The 17,005-nt window shown below is 38.7% G+C and overlaps 2 protein-coding genes across 2 annotated transcripts; both read left to right on the top strand.

Annotated features, from left to right (window-relative positions):
• The first annotated feature begins 62 nt into the window (after positions 1–62).
• gp1bb (glycoprotein Ib platelet subunit beta) lies at positions 63–3,297 on the top strand. The gene is made up of 2 exons (XM_034118556.1): positions 63–114; positions 1,633–3,297. Exon 2 carries the CDS (start codon positions 1,644–1,646, stop codon positions 2,211–2,213), a length of 570 nt encoding a protein of 189 aa, XP_033974447.1. The 5' UTR covers positions 63–114; positions 1,633–1,643; the 3' UTR covers positions 2,214–3,297.
• A 227-nt stretch (positions 3,298–3,524) lies between these two features.
• cep78 (centrosomal protein 78) lies at positions 3,525–16,877 on the top strand. Its single transcript, XM_034118550.1, is given in 17 exon segments — positions 3,525–4,071; positions 5,315–5,583; positions 5,738–5,913; positions 6,213–6,285; positions 6,388–6,491; positions 6,648–6,822; positions 6,943–7,056; positions 7,406–7,470; positions 8,032–8,134; positions 8,628–8,745; positions 8,879–8,921; positions 9,051–9,206; positions 9,350–9,427; positions 9,900–10,081; positions 14,062–14,194; positions 14,673–15,100; positions 15,102–16,877. Coding segments are annotated over 16 exon segments (2,337 nt in total). The 5' UTR covers positions 3,525–4,071; positions 5,315–5,321; the 3' UTR covers positions 15,229–16,877.
• Positions 16,878–17,005: the final 128 nt, after the last annotated feature.

Genomic DNA, 17,005 nt, shown 5'->3' with positions numbered 1-17,005 from the left:
GGCAGCTGGCTGTAAAACATAGCGCGCACACACACACACACACACACACACACACACACACACACACACACACTCTCAGCCTCAGTCCACTCCTGAAGACACGCAGCACTGAAGGTAAATGACTCTCCTAAGACATTTTAGTTCTGTATCTTTCTTAACATTATTGATGCTAAACAATTGTTTCCTGGCTCAATTTAATGTAACCTTATCTCTGATGCAAAGGACCATATCAGTATATCAAAAATAAAATATGGTAATTAAAAAAAGCTGTCAAGTCCAGTTTGGCAGAACTACTGTTTTAAAGGAGTGGAAAGAGAATGTAAAAGATTAGTTTAAAAAATGTATCCCACCTACATCTACACACGGTGTCAGTGCTTTATGCCCTATCTGTTTATCAAGGGCTCTCACATGGGGTCTCGGTCACAGACTGGAATGTCCTGACCTCAGGGTTGAGATTTCAATTAAGAGAAGAAACAATGAGTTAGATACAAATACATCTGAAGGCATGCTTTGGGTTGTCAAATGTTCCTTGTGTATGTTATGTATTGAACCAATGATATCAACACAGTACTGCGTTTCAGTAAATTGTATAATGTTGGTGTTCTGATCTGAGAGAATATATGGCAGAAAAACAATTAAAAAACCTTCACCTTCACACAACGCCACAAAGTACATCCTCAGAACCACAGAGCTGACATACAATTAAGAGCTTTAAGTTTCATAATGATTGGATCGACTGAAGAACACCTTCATTGTTTTTCTCATCATTTTAGATTCAAACAGCTCTTGAACTAAATAATAAACATCAATAAAACAGTGTTCAATAACACTACAAAGAAATATTAATAAGTACATGAATGTAATTTATCTGTGTTTAGATAAAACTGTTCCAATGTCAAGTCATTACCTTGACTGTACATTTGCCTACTTTTACCTTAATTGATATGCCAGTCAGCAGTGCGGAATATTAAAGTTGAGTTTTTTGCAAACTTAATATAGCTAATGGTTGGTACGTTGATGTGTGGCTAAACCTGCATATTCCCTCCAGTGACAGCTGAATTATCACTTCTTCTTTTTCAAAAGATAGATAACATACAGTCAAGAGCAGACCGTGTGCCGATTGTAGGAATAGTTTCTGTCATTTAAGTGTTCCTACAGATTAACAAGAGGTACAACAAGCATTTGCTGCTTCTTTCTTTTCCTTTTTGTTGAATGTAAAACATAAAATGAATCCAAGTTACCAGTATTTGAATAATTACCCTTTCCTCAAGTAAATGCATCCCACTGTGGTGGAAAACTGCATTCAAAGTTTTCAAGTAAAATGACCCACTCCTTATGCAAAAGGATCCAAAATGTGGTTTATTATTTAACTGCTGCCTAGCTTATAATGTTCTTCCCCTTGGGTCAAAGTATTATCTTGTCCTTACTGATGATAATGATTTTTTGTTGATAATATTTTGAATTACAAATATAACTGCAAAGTAACCGATGTTGTCATATTAACATTATGAAGTCAAAAGTACAGTATTTGCCTGCAAAAAGTAGTCAAAGCAGGAAGTAGCATGGGTCAGAAATACTCAAGTCTCAAATGTTCACTTAGGTACACATGAATCTTTGTTCTCTTCTCTCCAGTGATTGGTACCATGAAGGGGCTTCTGCTCCTGTGTCTGCTCCCCTTGTTGGGAGGTCAAAGGTCATCCGCCTGCCCTCACCTTTGCTCCTGCCATGGTGGTCAGGTGGATTGCAGCAGCAGGTCTCTCACCTCTTCCTCGCTGCCCACCAGTTTCCCTGCAGGGACCACCTCCCTCTCCCTCCACAACAACCGGCTGACCCACCTCCCTAACGGGCTCCTGGAGGATTTGACCTCTCTCCGCTCCATCTCTCTACATGGAAACCCCTGGGAGTGTGACTGTGGCGTCCTCTACCTGCGCGCCTGGCTGCTGCGTCAGCCCATCTCCCTCACGTCACATCTGGGCGTCAACTGCAGCTCCCCCCCCGGCCTGAGGGGGCGGCTGGTGGTGTATTTAACGGAGAAGGAGGTCCTGGAGTCCTGCCACTACTGGTACTGCGACCTGGCTCTGGCCTCGCAGGTGTGTCTGTTTGTGTTTGTGGTGGTGCAGGCGGCTCTGCTCGTGGCTCTCATCGTGTTTCTGAGGAGGTTCGAGAGGCTCTTCAAAGAGGCGAGGAGAGCTTCACATTTGGGGAGGGTCTGAGGGATAACATCTACGGGTCCTTAAAGGACGGCAGCATCTGACCTGCTGCTGTGGTTTGTTAGATCCAAAGTAATGAAGGATATCGGTTTATTTATTCAAACACTGGAAAGAATATGTATTTAGTGTTTTGGTTTTTCAGAATCCAAATTTAATTTGTGCACAGGCAGGCAAATGAATAAATGAATGGGCCCACAGGGCTCAGACCCAGGGGCCAACATTGTCAGGGGCCCCTATTGACTTCATATATAAAATGTAATTTAAAGAGACATGTACAAACCAGGAAGAAACTCAAAATGACCACAAAGAGACATAAAATGAATACAAAGAGTACAAAATTACCATAAAGAGATGCAAAACAACCACAGACAGAAGATATCTTCAAAAAAGAGACACAAAACTACAAAAAGAGGATAAACAACTTTAAAGTCTGGGTGTTTTGCTATTATGTTGGGGAGGTGGTGGAGTTTTCTGCATGTCTGTGCAAAGGGGCCCATTGTGTCCAAATCTGTGCAAGCAAATTACAAATTAAAAGAAAACCTGTGTAGTGAATCATAACAATTGCAGATGCTTCCAAACAAGCCGAAGAAAAAGTGGAAGGGTATTTAGCTCTGTAACTGGAGATTCGTGAACACCTGACTACTACACTTTATTTATTTTTTCTTAAATTTGTCAACCATCTGTGTATCCATAGACCATCCATCCTATACCACTGTAGAAATAGTCTATAAAAAGAACGATGTAAATTGATCTGCACTAAAGTTCGACCAATACTGGATTTTTGAGGATGAATGTTGTTATTTGAGTTTGAAATGGGCTTCTGTATTGGATGATATTATTTTTAAACATTTTACGTTTTTTGATTAGAGTCCTGAAATATGGGTATTAAACTGTTGTGACTATTAAATGTACTGAAAAAGACATTTAAGTTGTCAAATAAACTTGCCAGTAGGCCTACTGTCTGGTGGACATACTACACATCAAATCTTGAAGTTGCAATTCTTTGTAATTTGTCAGTTCACTATTAATGTTGATTAAAGTAATAAAGCAATTGGTTGAACTGTGGTGCACAGTTGTACTCATCAAACATGCTTACAATGTGTATTTATTGATATTATAAATTGGTAAATGAAGAAACTCCAGTTTTCTATCTTAGGTCCAATGTTCTATTTGTACAGGCTTATATGGTTGGAAAACAGATATATTAAAAAAGTTTCTTTGCCACACGAGTTTCCTATTTTTGAGGTTTGATCATGTGATATAAAATAAAAAATTCAACTGACGACTGAAAAAAAGTGCTATGTTGGAAATTGACTACTCCATGAATTGTTTGTTATGTCTGACATTCGCATTATGTTTTTCTAAATGCATTATAATTTCATAAAACATATTTGGGTCATCAAGAATTGGAGGACATTTTCATCAATGAAATATAAAATAATCCATGCCCAAAATGCTAAAACATGAACTTGTTTTGCTAGATAAACTTGTAGACATCTAAAATATCAAATACACCAAACAAAATGGCGTTTTTCTCTTGACCCTCCTTGGTGACCAAATTGCATATTTATTGTCAAATACGACATTTAAATAAAATTATTGGATTATAAATATTGATGCATTTATGTGCTCTCATATACCCACTGTACCTCCGCCCCGGTAGGTGGCAGCACACAGTGAGGAAGAGGAGAGGAAGAGGCGAGCTTTCACCGCATATGAACGATATGAACCGCACAACACAACAGCGCCACTTTTGAGCGCTCGTCCACATCTCTAACAATAACATAAGTTGTCAGACAGTATTCAAGAACAAACGAGGGAGCAGTGCCACAAAGACAGAGCCTTCAGGTATATGTGGAAGGTATGTCTTAATGTTTATAAATGTTATTTAATAGTGCATGAAAGTGCAGCTAAAGACTGTTTACGGCTTGTTAGTTACCGCCTGACACTTTCCTTCACTACCAACGGTTGCTAGGAGCTTACTTGCTAACGCCACTTGTCTCTGGTTGTCTGCACTCTAAATTCCCACTTTGTTTAATTACTACTAATTACAAGTATAAAAGTAGTGGCATATACTTACTACTAGCCAACCAAACCATCTCTTAGTGTTTACTGTTAGGTCTAACATTCATGTTCAGATGTTACACTGAAGTCTGTCATCTTTAACGGGAGGTCAGCTGTGGACATTGGTGGTAAAAGTACTCAGATTTGTTTCTTAAGTAAGTAGCATTACTTCATTTTAAAACTACTCCGTTACAATTCAACGTTTTACAATCAAAAATATTACTCAAGTAATAGTATAAAAGTAATGGCATCAAAATATACTCAAGTGCTGCCAACATTTGTACTCGTTACTTCTAGTGGCCCATTTCAGAATCATATATTAAATTACAGATTATTATTATTGATGCATTAATGTCTTTATAACAACTCGTAAATGTAGAGCAAATTTAATTGACTTTGTGTACTGCTGCTGGATATCCTAACAGTTAGGGTATCCAGCAGCAATAATAAACAAACATAAAGGTATATTAATAATATAAGTTAGGATCTAACTTATATTAATATATCTATGTTTGTTTATGAGTTGATTTGTATTCACTTATAGTAATAGTAACTAAAGCTGTCAAATACATTTTATGGAGAAAAAAGTACAACATTGGCTTTCAAAATGTAGTGGAGTGCAAGTATAAATTAGCATAAAATGGGAATCCTCAAGTAGAGTACAAGTTCTTCAGAATTGTACTTAAGCACAGTACCTGAGTAAATGTACCTCATTACATCCCACCACTGGCTATTGAGGAAATGTTAATTGACTGCATATATATTGGTATTGACTCTGAACTACTCCCAATATGTATCCCTACTACTTGTTTAGTTAACACTTATCAAATGTAGTTACCCTGCTTATATGGGGTCACCCTTTTTGGTGTCAGATATCAGAATATGTACTAATGTGACTTTAAAAAACATTATACTGTAGTCATTTCTAATCAAGTTTTAATAGTAGTAAAAGTAGACACAATCTCATGGCATTATTAACCTTGAATTATTCTGACTGTTGAAACGCTTTTTAATTTCTTTCAAAAATATATTTATTCCAGGTCCAAGATGGTTCAAGACAGTGCTCATATTCGGGGGCGGGGGGGCCAGGACTTTTTGGCCTACTATGACTCTGCCTGTGCCAGACAGGAGTCAGTCCCTCTCCCTGCTGTCAAAATGAACCTGGGCAAAGGAATACTGGACTTTAATGGAGACCGGGTCAGACTCACTGACTGGCCCCCGATTTTAAACTCTATTTGCATCAACAAACACTTACATCACATTGCAATAAGTAGCACATACCAAGCTAGTCTGGCTTCTGGAGATGCAGGTAAGGCAAACATTAAACCTGGCGCACCAAGTGATAGTGGGAATAACTGCTGTTTTGACCTCTTAATTAATCATGTTTTTCAAATATAGTTTATTTCAAAACTTGAATGTCCAATTTTGTAAATGAACATTAATCATATCACCACCAATTCCAGACAAAAGGTTCTATAAGTCTTGTCTCAGGAAGAGGATCCCAGCCTTTCGCTCTAAGGACATGACATTTAAACTGTGCAAGGCCCTGAGAGAGTGTCTGACTGTCTCTCCTAACCTGAAGACTCTGCAGCTTAATGGACTTCCGCTGAGAGAAAGGGACCTCATTACATTGACAAAGGTAAATATATGATTTGAAGTGCAAAGAGTAAAGTTTCAACCATTTAATTGTTGATGTTTCACTTATACAGAGAGACAGGCACTAAGCAAATTTGCAATCTTTATTAACTTTTTTTCTTCACTGTCAAATACTCTGTGTTGAAATATAACCCTGTTTACCGTAATTGGTGGTGACTACTGATATCTAGGATGAGAAAACCTAACATATTGATGTGCATGACAGAAAACCTGAATATTGATAGAAGCTCTGTTTAGGAGTGACATTTGGAAGAATAATGAGACAATTATATTCTCTTCCAGGGTTTTGCAAAAAGTGTTTCTTTGGAAAACCTATCTCTGGCTAACTGTCCAATCTCTGACAAAGGCTTAGAGGGTTTGTATATTCAAAGTATTATTTATTATTCATAATTCCTTCACTAGACCGTGAAGTATGTGACCATGATGTATTTGTAACTTACATTTTCCTCTGTTTCAGTTATTTGCCAAAGTGTGAAGTATTCTACAAGCATCAGGACGGTAGACTTTACAGGATGTAATCTCACCTGGAGAGGGGCAGAGCATATGGCCAACATCATCAAGGTGCAACATCTCACATTTGAGACGTTACTGGCAAACTATATTGAATGTGTTCTATCTTCTGTAGTCATTATTAAATAATTGTAAACCCCAGACCCTTCTAAAAATGTACCTGTATTTAAAAAGAGAATTGTATATGAATACAATTGTTCCTCCCAGCATCAGGGAATGCAGAGGCATGGTACTGCATGGGCAGAGTCTCTGAGGTATCGTCATCCTCAGTTTGAGGGTATGGGAGGTCTGCGCCGTGTCACACTGAACTGTAACACCTTGATCGGGGACCGGGGCGCTGCTGCTCTTGCTCATGAACTGGCAGAGGACCTCTGGGTTAAAGGTGAGTAGGTGTGTGGGTCTGACAGAATAACAATGAGACAAAGCAAAGCGTGTTTTGTTGCTGTTTTGGCAGGCATTGTGCTCACGTTCGATGTTTGATGTTTTGTGATTGGTTGAACAGCTGTTGACCTACAGAGGTGTGGTCTGTCCAACGAAGGGGCTCGCCGTTTGCTGGAAGCCTTGAAAACAAATTCTGCCCTTTGTGTGCTGGACATCCGTAGCAACCCTTTAATTGGTAAGAAGCTTCCTCAATCAAACTTATACGATTTTCTAGATGTTTTTCACACGGGAGAAAACTTTGGACAATATAATAAATTATAGGTATATCTTTTTCACACAGTACGTGTAATAAGAATTTTGGCCTCTAGATGAAGCTAGTGCTCTGTTGGATGTTTATTTAGCTGCGTCCCAACCAAGTATGAAGTATGCAGTGTTTCCATAGCAAAAAATGCAATAGCTTCTCTAAAATAATATAATTAGTTAGTACTATAATTGTTATCCAATCTGAAAGCACAACTGAAAACTAAAAATCATAAATCTTTGGAGAAATATTTCTCCTTAATGAATGTTTTGTTTTTTCACAGACAAGGTTCTAATTAAAACAGTTCTAGAGAAAGTACTGATGAATGCTGACGGACAGTCTTCAGAGGTGAGTGTCTCAGCTAATGTCTTTATTCAGGGTCTTAATGAATGAGTGGTGTTGCATGCTTGCTTGTTTCAAATATTTGTATTGAGAAGAAGCATACAAGTGTAAGCAATAGTACAGACTTCTTTGGGGTGGAAATAATGCTTCCCTTTTTCAACATAGAAGACAAACATAACAGCCAACAAGAAATAATAAAGAAAAAACATAGCATGACAGGAATACCATACTTAATGACATACATAGTCATAGTGGGAAAGAACATACAAAATAGTATATATAATACAAATAAATAAATAAACGTGCAGATGAGCCCAGACTACCCCCCCCCACCCTTCCCTCCCCGAGCAGTGCCACCCAAGCCATTAAAAAAAAATTGTTTGTGCAATGCATCTCAGCCGACCGTCCCGCTTATAAATGAAACCATTGGACCCCACATCCTTTCAAATTCCCCCAGTCTATCTTTTAAGATATATCAAATTCTTTCCAAATGCAGAGTGCATGCTTGCTTCTTCTTTGTTGCGAAGTTGTGGTCATGGCTTGTATTCTCCTCATGTTGTACTACAGTACTGCTGGATCAAGCCTGCAGCCTCAGAGCCACAGACAGTGTCTGCTCCAAAGAGGAGAGCTGTACCCGGCACAGCCAGGGGGAAAACTACATTTAGGATAGGTAAATGAATACATTGCACAACCTTCAGTGTTGGATCTCTTTTGTTGTGTTTGAGATGCCTTCTTTATTTCATACTTACCTGTTTTCTTTGTTACCTTTTGGCTTTAAAGTCATCTGGAGACATGGTATGAACTTCTTCCTCTTCTATCTTTGTTCTGCAATTAAAAAAAGTGTTGATATGGTTTGGATGTCCTTGAAAAAAAGGTTTTAACAACAAGTCTACCTTTTATATAGATGGGATAATTATGTAGTTCCTTGGTAGAAAGTCAACTATTTTGATTCCCCTTGCCGTGAATACCCTCTCAAAAGCTAAAGATGTATGTATGTGCCATATTTCTGTCTCAATAACTGATAGATATACAACAAATGTTTTCAACTGGACTCATTAGCCTTTCTTCTCTTTTGCTTGTGATGTTTATAACCATCCCTGTGTGGCTTAAAGCTCTCCCTTCATGAATGTCCAGTTCTTAACAGGGCTGTCTTTCTGGTGCAGCCCCTCGTAAAGGACCATCTCCCAGAGGACGGAGTTCAGACGCTGCTCCGACCCAGAAGCCTTATTCCCGCTCCGAGTGTGTACCTTGGCGAGCTGCTGCACGAGCTGAACGCCAGAGGTGAGGAGATGTTGGCAAACCAATCAACACTCTTGCATCATTTTTAAATGAAACTGTTTTGGCTTCATTCTCTCAACATGTCACCATGTGATGGCGCTCTACACTAATATTCTGTTTGATGCCTTTGTTGCAGAGGTTTTCCTCCTGGAGTTTGTGTGATGGATCAAAGCTTTGAGGTGAGTTTTCTTTTGTTTATATACAGTGTATAACTGTAGAAGCTACAAAACAAATTCAAATGTATCTTAATAACCGTGTAAAGCATACAGCAGACAAATAGTTTTTTCAACTTAATGGTTTATCATTAGGGTGCAGCTACCGTGAAGGTTACTATGGAGACGGATTCAGAGGCAGATGACTATGAGGAAGTGGAAGATGAAGAAGTAGTCGTGGAAGTGGAGCAGAGACCATCTTCTCCTCATCTCCAGGACAGGATCACTGAGCGGAAGTTTAACCATTTACAGGTTGGTCACATCAGGCTAACAAACAGCTTGGATGTTTTTGGAGCTTTTAAAAGTTTTGTATGTAAGACAAGTGCTAATCTTTTGGACTTACTATGAAGCACTGGGAACATGCTGTATATCCGTGTGTGTTTTACGCCCTGCAGATGGAGCTAAAAGAGTGTCGTCTGAGGCTGGCAGAGGAGCGCAGAGCCAGACTGAGAGCCGAGTCAAGGCTCATGGAGGTAATGATGATCTCAGAATAATAACATATGATTTTCTCCCCTATTTATTTTTCTTCAGTTTTCCTCTTTTGCAACTGGAATCTTGTCTGTGCCGAGCTTTCTGCTATCACATAGCAGGATTTAGACTCCACACTAGCATTATATAGTTTAGGTGTTGGTCAGCCACACTGAAGCAGCCCTTGGATAATTATGGTCGTTTAGCTTTAAAGTGTTTATTGTTCAGTCTGAAATGTCCTTAGATCGTAGACAACAGTAAATAAAGATTGAAATCAAATCCTCATTATAGCATCCCGTGCTGTGCTCAAGGGCCACTCAAAAGGGGACACTTACTTCTCCCAATTATGTCATGTTTGTCACGGGTCTAAGTTACAGAATTGTGTTATGTCCGTACAAGTAGTTTTGGAAATGAACCATCAAAAGACTGGCTTCCTTATACTCTTTTATTCTCTATTTCTTTCTTATTTCTGTGCAGTACGAGTTGGACAATGCCCGTCTCCGTGACAACAACCTCTCCCTCTCGGAGGCGCTGGCTGCCACCGGCTCTGCTTCAGCTCCAGCGGCCCTCAGTGCTCTGGAAGATGAGGCCGTCCTGGAGAGCATGGAGAGCTCATTCACAAAGTTCCATGCCTTCCTGGATCTCCTCAAGGATGCTGGGTCAGAACTATTTTCCATTGTTCAATTGGACATTGCCAAATTGTTTTTGGGTGTCTGTGGTTTAAAGAATTGTTATGTAACCTTGTGACTTTCAATTACATAAGATATCTGGAAATTCCGCTCTGCCATCATATGATGTTGGTTTTTGACTCATGCTGACTTGCTGAAACCCTGGGTCACAAAGGAGATTCTTGTTTTTGAAATAATTTAACTTTTATTCTCATGTTTCTTTATCAGATTTAGTTTTCATATCATTTCTTCCGGGACCATTGTTATTATCAATCAATTTATTATATTTTTAGGTAAACGTCTATTAGGTAATCGAAACCAAGGTGATCCCTTACATTTTGTAGGCCAATGGTTTAAAAACTGCCCAAAGGTCATTCATTGACAATATATTTTTTAAATGTTTCAAAACTAAAGCTTAGTAACATAGACTTAGACCTTGTGTATGTAAAAACCACATCATGTTTTGTAGATGAAGATGATCAGAAATCAAAGTGAAAAAGCCAAGTATTTTGAGAGCTTGTAAATGATGGTGCACAAGAGTAATGTGATGAAGGGATCCTGCCACATGACTGAGGGGAAGATGTTGCTCTAGTGCACACACCCCGAGTGCCAGGATATTTTTGTACACCGACTGCTTTCTGTAAATGAAGAGTTGGATCTCTGTTTGATTCTGGGATGCCCTTTCAAAAGAGTGGTCTATTTGTTCCCTTTCTTCTCTAGGAGAGTTTCATTCTGATACAATGCTTTCACTTTGAGACGTCCACTAGTTTTCATTCACTAATTTAAGCCTTTTATTATTTTCATTCAATCCTTATCTTACTATGTTTTTAATTTGTTGCTTTGATCGGTTGCATTGTCATTGTCAATGGCCATTAGCAGATTCTGTCTCATTTTTTTTACTTTGGCCATAAAGTGAATATCAGTAAAAAGGTGACAAAGCCTTACTGTGCAGCCATCTTTGTTACCTGCATGTACCTGCATCAACAGTGTACAGCTGCAATTGCTGGGTTTGCTGCATAAATAAAACGCAGTCGCTTCCACCGTACTACAACCCAAAGTGTACATTTAGTTGAACACCAGTTAGGGGACTACAATAGGATCAGATCATTGTTTTTGCAGATGAGATGTAGCAAATTATTAAATAGGTATTCAGGTATAGTTTATAGATCTTTACAAAAATAAAAATGTATGGTTTACTCCTAACGGCTCTCCCTCAACTCTCATTATAAAACAACAGGACGTTTCTTTTAAAGCAAATGAGCTCAGACAAGCCAAGTCAACCCTACCTGCTCAGCTCAAAATTGAATGTATAGAAGATACAAAAGTTAAACATCTAGTAGGATACCAGATATCTTTCTTCCAGAAATTGGTGGGCTTAACGAGTGCTACAAGATAAGGGATGAGTGAAGATTGTGCACAACTTTATGTGATACTCAGTGCGCTCGGAGTCTGCTAGTCCACTAAATTGACTAACATATCAGTGATAAGCTGATAACACTGTCTATTAAGGCTGTTTTTTAAAACATTGCTTTATGACACTTTAAAGGTCACCTATTATGCAAAATCCACTTTTTCATGTCTTTCATACATAAACATGTGTCGCCTCTGTGTAAAGAGATTCTGAAAGTTTCAGAAAATGTATTCGCTCACTTTTTGTATCCGAATATTCGGTCGTTGGCCTACTATTCGGTTTTAAATTTCGTTATTTGTTTTTGTTCTTTTTTTTGTCAGCCGCGCTGCACTGCGGCTGACAAATTGAATTTGTTGAAATCTCCAATATCAACGTAAGAGCTTGTGCCTCTTCGGGGGGTGCTAACACTTAAACATAAACTTTATCCTTTACTTTCTCATTCTTTATATGTAGATATTACTTTTCTCCGTTAATCTCCGCTCCTTTTCTCCGTCACGTTGTTTCCATAGCAACAACAACTTCTTGTCAACAGCGCTAACTCTCCTTCAAAATAAAAGCATGTCCATACAAAATAGGAAGCCAAGCCAAATGACACTTGAGACACAACTGCAACGAAAGTAACAAACACAATGCAATATCCCATTCAATTTCAAAGAACACAAATTGGGTTAGTTACATTAACAAATAACTATAAAACAACAATACTGTAGAATAACAAAATGAATGCTGTGAATAAACCGAAATACACATGTTGAAGCCTGGCTTCGCTGCTGATTACTCCCCCCCCCCCCCGCGCCGAATATTCGCTGCTGATTACTACCGAATATCCGGGGCCCGAAAAATGGTATTCGGGACAGCCCTAATTTTTTTTTATATAAAACCTGTCTGAAAATGAGCTGATCAGATTTTGGCCACGTTATGATGTCATGACGATTTTTTGGCTTGTGTAACCACTAGCCAATAACCAACCAAGGTAAGAATGGTGGAACAGGCTAATAGGTGTGCAGGTGTGCGTCATTTCCGAGGCCCCGCCTTAAATGGAGCGCGATTTCCACCAAAGATTTTGGAAATTGGTCCGTGCGCAAAACATTGTGGGGATTTTAAGACTGCGGAGGATACACATGTGCAGCCTCGAAATTTCCCGCAACGAAGGACGCCGGCCTCTGTAGAATTCCAAGCATCCTGGACATTGGAACAGTCCTTCGGCGGGACTCGATGACGTAGCATCCTTGAAATAGTGGCTCTGGAGCAGCTTTCCTCGACATTGAGAAACACCCAGAGAATCAGCACTTTTGAAACAGAGGGGATTATGGGATGCTACAATGCATGATCTGTTTGGTATTTAGAGCCAAACACTTCAGAGACATGTTTGTATATATCTGAGACCTATAACATATTGATGAAGTATAATAGGGGACCTTTAATATTCATTCATCTACTATTTGACAAATCCAATTTTATTTCAAATGTTTTAGACGTTGCAACAATAAATGTATTTTATTCGTATTAGTCATCCCAAACTAGCACTGAGTAATATTGATACTTTATCAAATGTGCTTATGTATAAAAATACACAAGTTTTTAAGGCTTGGTAATATATTGACATTAATATTGTGATATGAGACTATCATTTGTCTCTTTCTGATATCGTAATATCGCAAAGTGTAATTAGCTACTTGGCCATTATTTCCACATTACTTGTGATTCTTCAACAAGATTTTTTAGATTGTGTGAATATTTTGTCAATGCACAAATCAACCAGTCAACCTTACAGTATAATTGCAATATCAAGGTATAAGATAATACATTTAATGTTATTTGATTTGCTCTACATTTCGATCATCTCAACGTTGGTTGGTTGATGGTCCATCATACTGGACTGCATGATGACCTCAGACGTCAAAGTGAAACAGTCAAGTAGACCCTTTCTGTATTCATAAAGACTCAGAAGCTTAAAAGCACATCCTATCACTGACTCCGGGGTCAGATGTTTATCTCCATCATCTATTTATCGGATGGGCTACTTTTTGTAAACCGACTGCTTACTGCGGTCACTTTGTTGGATTTCTGTTTCGTTCTGAGATGCCCTTTAAAAACAGAAGTCCACTTGTTCTGATGCTCCATTTAGAAACATGGTGCTGTGCCCATTTTAAAAGACACTTTCATTTTGACCGGATGAGTTTCACCATGACAGAGCATAGAGCTTTCATTTATATTAGCCTTTTAGCCCCCGAATGGATGTAATATAGAAACTATTTTACTCTCCTGAAGTGTGTTCCTCTTGAGTGGGCTGTTGTGGATGTTTCCTTTTTTGTATATTGTTTTTTACTGAATGAGTGGGGTTTGAATACGCTTCATTCACCAGTGTATCGTGAAGTTATTAATAGCACGTAGCGTCTCACTGCCATTTTATTTAGCAGTTGAACACAGCAACCTATATGTAAGAAATTGTTTACTTTTTACCAGGTCAGTTTCTAAAATGACTATAGGGTGTGATTGAAATGCATGTGCGCTTTTCCTTAACTCTAATTAATTGAATCTCTTCTTTGTTTTTTTGTAGTCTCGGCCAATTAGCCTCAATGGCTGGAATTGACAAGTCAGACTTCCATCCTCCGGGGAGACCTCAGCTCTCCTCTACTTTAGGACGAGGGGAGTATGGGGACGGTCGGAAGAAGACTGATGCTCCCTCTTTGGTAAGGCATTACAAAGCAATGTATAGGAAATGTTTTCCAATTGCAAGGGAAATGTGATTGGGTTATAACTTCAGTATTGGTATTATTACATTTGTAGCTTAGGATTTTAGACCATGAATTCTATATACAGTATAGGGCAAATATGACACTTTGGTTAAAAGGATGAATCAACACCACACACTGTAAACTGAATTTTAATGTTTTCGAACCGCATGAGGTGACCTGGATTAATTTGACCTATTACAGTATATACCAAAATCATGTCAAATTTGATTATTTATATTTTTGAGACCAGTAACTTTTCTTTCAAGGTCCTCCATGAGGCGCTTGTCCTGTATCATATAGTGTTGTTATAGTTCCTAAGTTTGTCTATTTTCTAGAAGTAGCACTTTATTCCTAGCCTGCATCCCATTAATTAAGTGGTTTGTTTAATATACCACAACATCTTTCTCATCAAACATGCAATTTCTGATTTTAGGTAGACGTACGCATCTCGCCCGCTCCTCATGTCAGACTGCCTGACCGCACGGTGCCCAGATCGCCACCCTCTGTCAGGGAGTTTTTGCGTGAAGACAGGCTACGAGATGTGCTGACCTCCCATCATGCCTCTGGACCTGCAGGAGACCCTTGTGTCGGAGGGGAAGAGGAACCAGATCATTTTTCAAAGCCTGACACCCAGCAGGACTCAGGTTCTGAGCACAGTTTCCGTAGCCAAAAATCCTTCGATAAGGTTTCCTTTGGCAAAACCTTTCAGTCAGGCCATCCTAAGAGCAACAGCAACTCTCCCAGAATCAGCGGCTCCCATAGATACAGCTATGCACACAGTCACTCTCTCCATAGCAACGGCTCTCATGGTGGGCTGTCCGTAAGATCAAGTGTTAGTGACATTATCAGTGAAAAGGCAGACTGAGGGGTCAGCGAGGTCGGGTAGAAGGGGGGAGGGGAGGCTAGTGTCAGCAGGTGAGTCGGGGTCAGAGGGGAAGGTCCGGGCTCTGGGCCGCCTGGGGGGGAGTTCAGACAATGACTCTTTCTGACCCACTCATTCTGTTACTTATTTATGATGTAGAAATACTTCACATATTTTTTGTTTTTAATCTTTGGAAGAAGCAAGACCAGAGTTTGTACATCTTCAATCAGTTCTGCAAGTCAATTAAACATCTTGTTGCATTCTAGCCAAAGCACAGTTTGTTGAATATCCTACCAAATTAAAATGTGTTATTAATTGAGATGCATATTAAAAAAAAAAAAATCCAATGAATGGTTAGTAAACTGATTTGGTGGTATCTACAATTAAAAAAGTTCATTCAACAAAATGTGGGAGAAAATATTTGGGTTTTCTAAATTAAATCAAGTCACGAGTCGTTTTTGCATATCAAGTACCTCTTAATGTCATTCATGTGGGAACCCATCAAAACTCAGAGGAAAATCATCTTAAAATGCCAATTCATGGGAGCTTTCAGTAAATTAATGTGTACTATTACTTTTTTATGGCTAATTTAGAACATATCTTTTAGAGATTTTTGATAGATATTTAATAATAAAAAAGTCTTCTTATCAATTGTTAGGATATTTTGCTCTTCCCTAAAATTGAAAATGTTGAATAAACATATTTCAAATGTGTTTTTAAGCTTCTTAATTGAATAACAAACTATTTCTGTCACTAGAAAGAGGGAAATGTGTGGAATGCACCATTACACTGCATAATGTACCTGATATTGCCCCAAATTACCTGTGAATGTCACATCTTGAAGATTTTTAAATATGCCCTAAAATACCTTGTTTATGCCATAAACATGTTAAAACATTTGGACTAATATTTCTTGATGCAGAACATGCATCAAGAATGTTCTTGGTAGTAACTTTCCTCGGACACCTACCTGCTAATTATGTTCTGATATTTTCCAGACTGGTATAGAGGTTTGTAGTAAGAATATAGTTTTGGATGAAAATGTATTCGTCATTTGTTACCTCAGTCTCTCAGTTTCATGGGCACTTGAGTGCACATCAGCCAGGGTTGGACTATGTTGTCCGTGGACAATGTGTGGCGGTAGTCAGTGATGTTTAATGGCATGATAAGAAACAACTACTCAGTTATTGGACAGTTGCTATCACAAGTCACTTTTGACTGACCTATTATTGCTGTAGCAGTTTCCCCAAAAGTCAGATAAGAGTATGGTTGTGGAATTTAGGTTAGGCATTTGTGCAACAAATCATAGTCCTATACATTTTGAAAAAAGCCCACACTTTTCTCCATTTAAATCCATAAACAAAAAGCACCACTGCTGAATTTTGCTGTGCCAGCCTGGCTTGGCCTGCTATGACCACTATAGCCTATGTTCACTAATGTCTTAAATGCAACCTTATAGTGGCCTATAAAGAAAATTGCTATTTCAGTTTGTTTTGATGACCCTTCTCAATTTGTATTTCTGTTTCACAAAATCTATTAATAACAGGAACAAGGAATATTACAGAGTCAGACTGGAAGCGAAGTTAGCTTTATAACAAAAGTAAAAGCATGATGACCAAACCGAACATATGAGCTGCTGGACAGGAGCCAACACTGAGTCACTGGGTGCTGAAACCCCAGCGTGTGGTATGTTCTCTGCATTGTAGCATCAAGTGAAGTTCCTCCTTTACATTTCTTGAACCTTGTGTGAGTAATAAATGACTCTTGACACTTTTAGATCTGTGTGATGAGTGATCTGCTTTGGAAAAACCTTTAATGGGCGAAAAACAGCTCATGATTTAAATACAGAATGATGTCAATTAATAGCTTAAAGACTATGAGGGTGCAGAGCAAGGGCTTTAATA

This window comes from Trematomus bernacchii, unplaced genomic scaffold (genome assembly GCF_902827165.1).
Source record: "Trematomus bernacchii unplaced genomic scaffold, fTreBer1.1, whole genome shotgun sequence".
NCBI lineage: Eukaryota > Metazoa > Chordata > Actinopteri > Perciformes > Nototheniidae > Trematomus > Trematomus bernacchii.
This window is presented reverse-complemented; position numbering and strand designations above follow the sequence as displayed.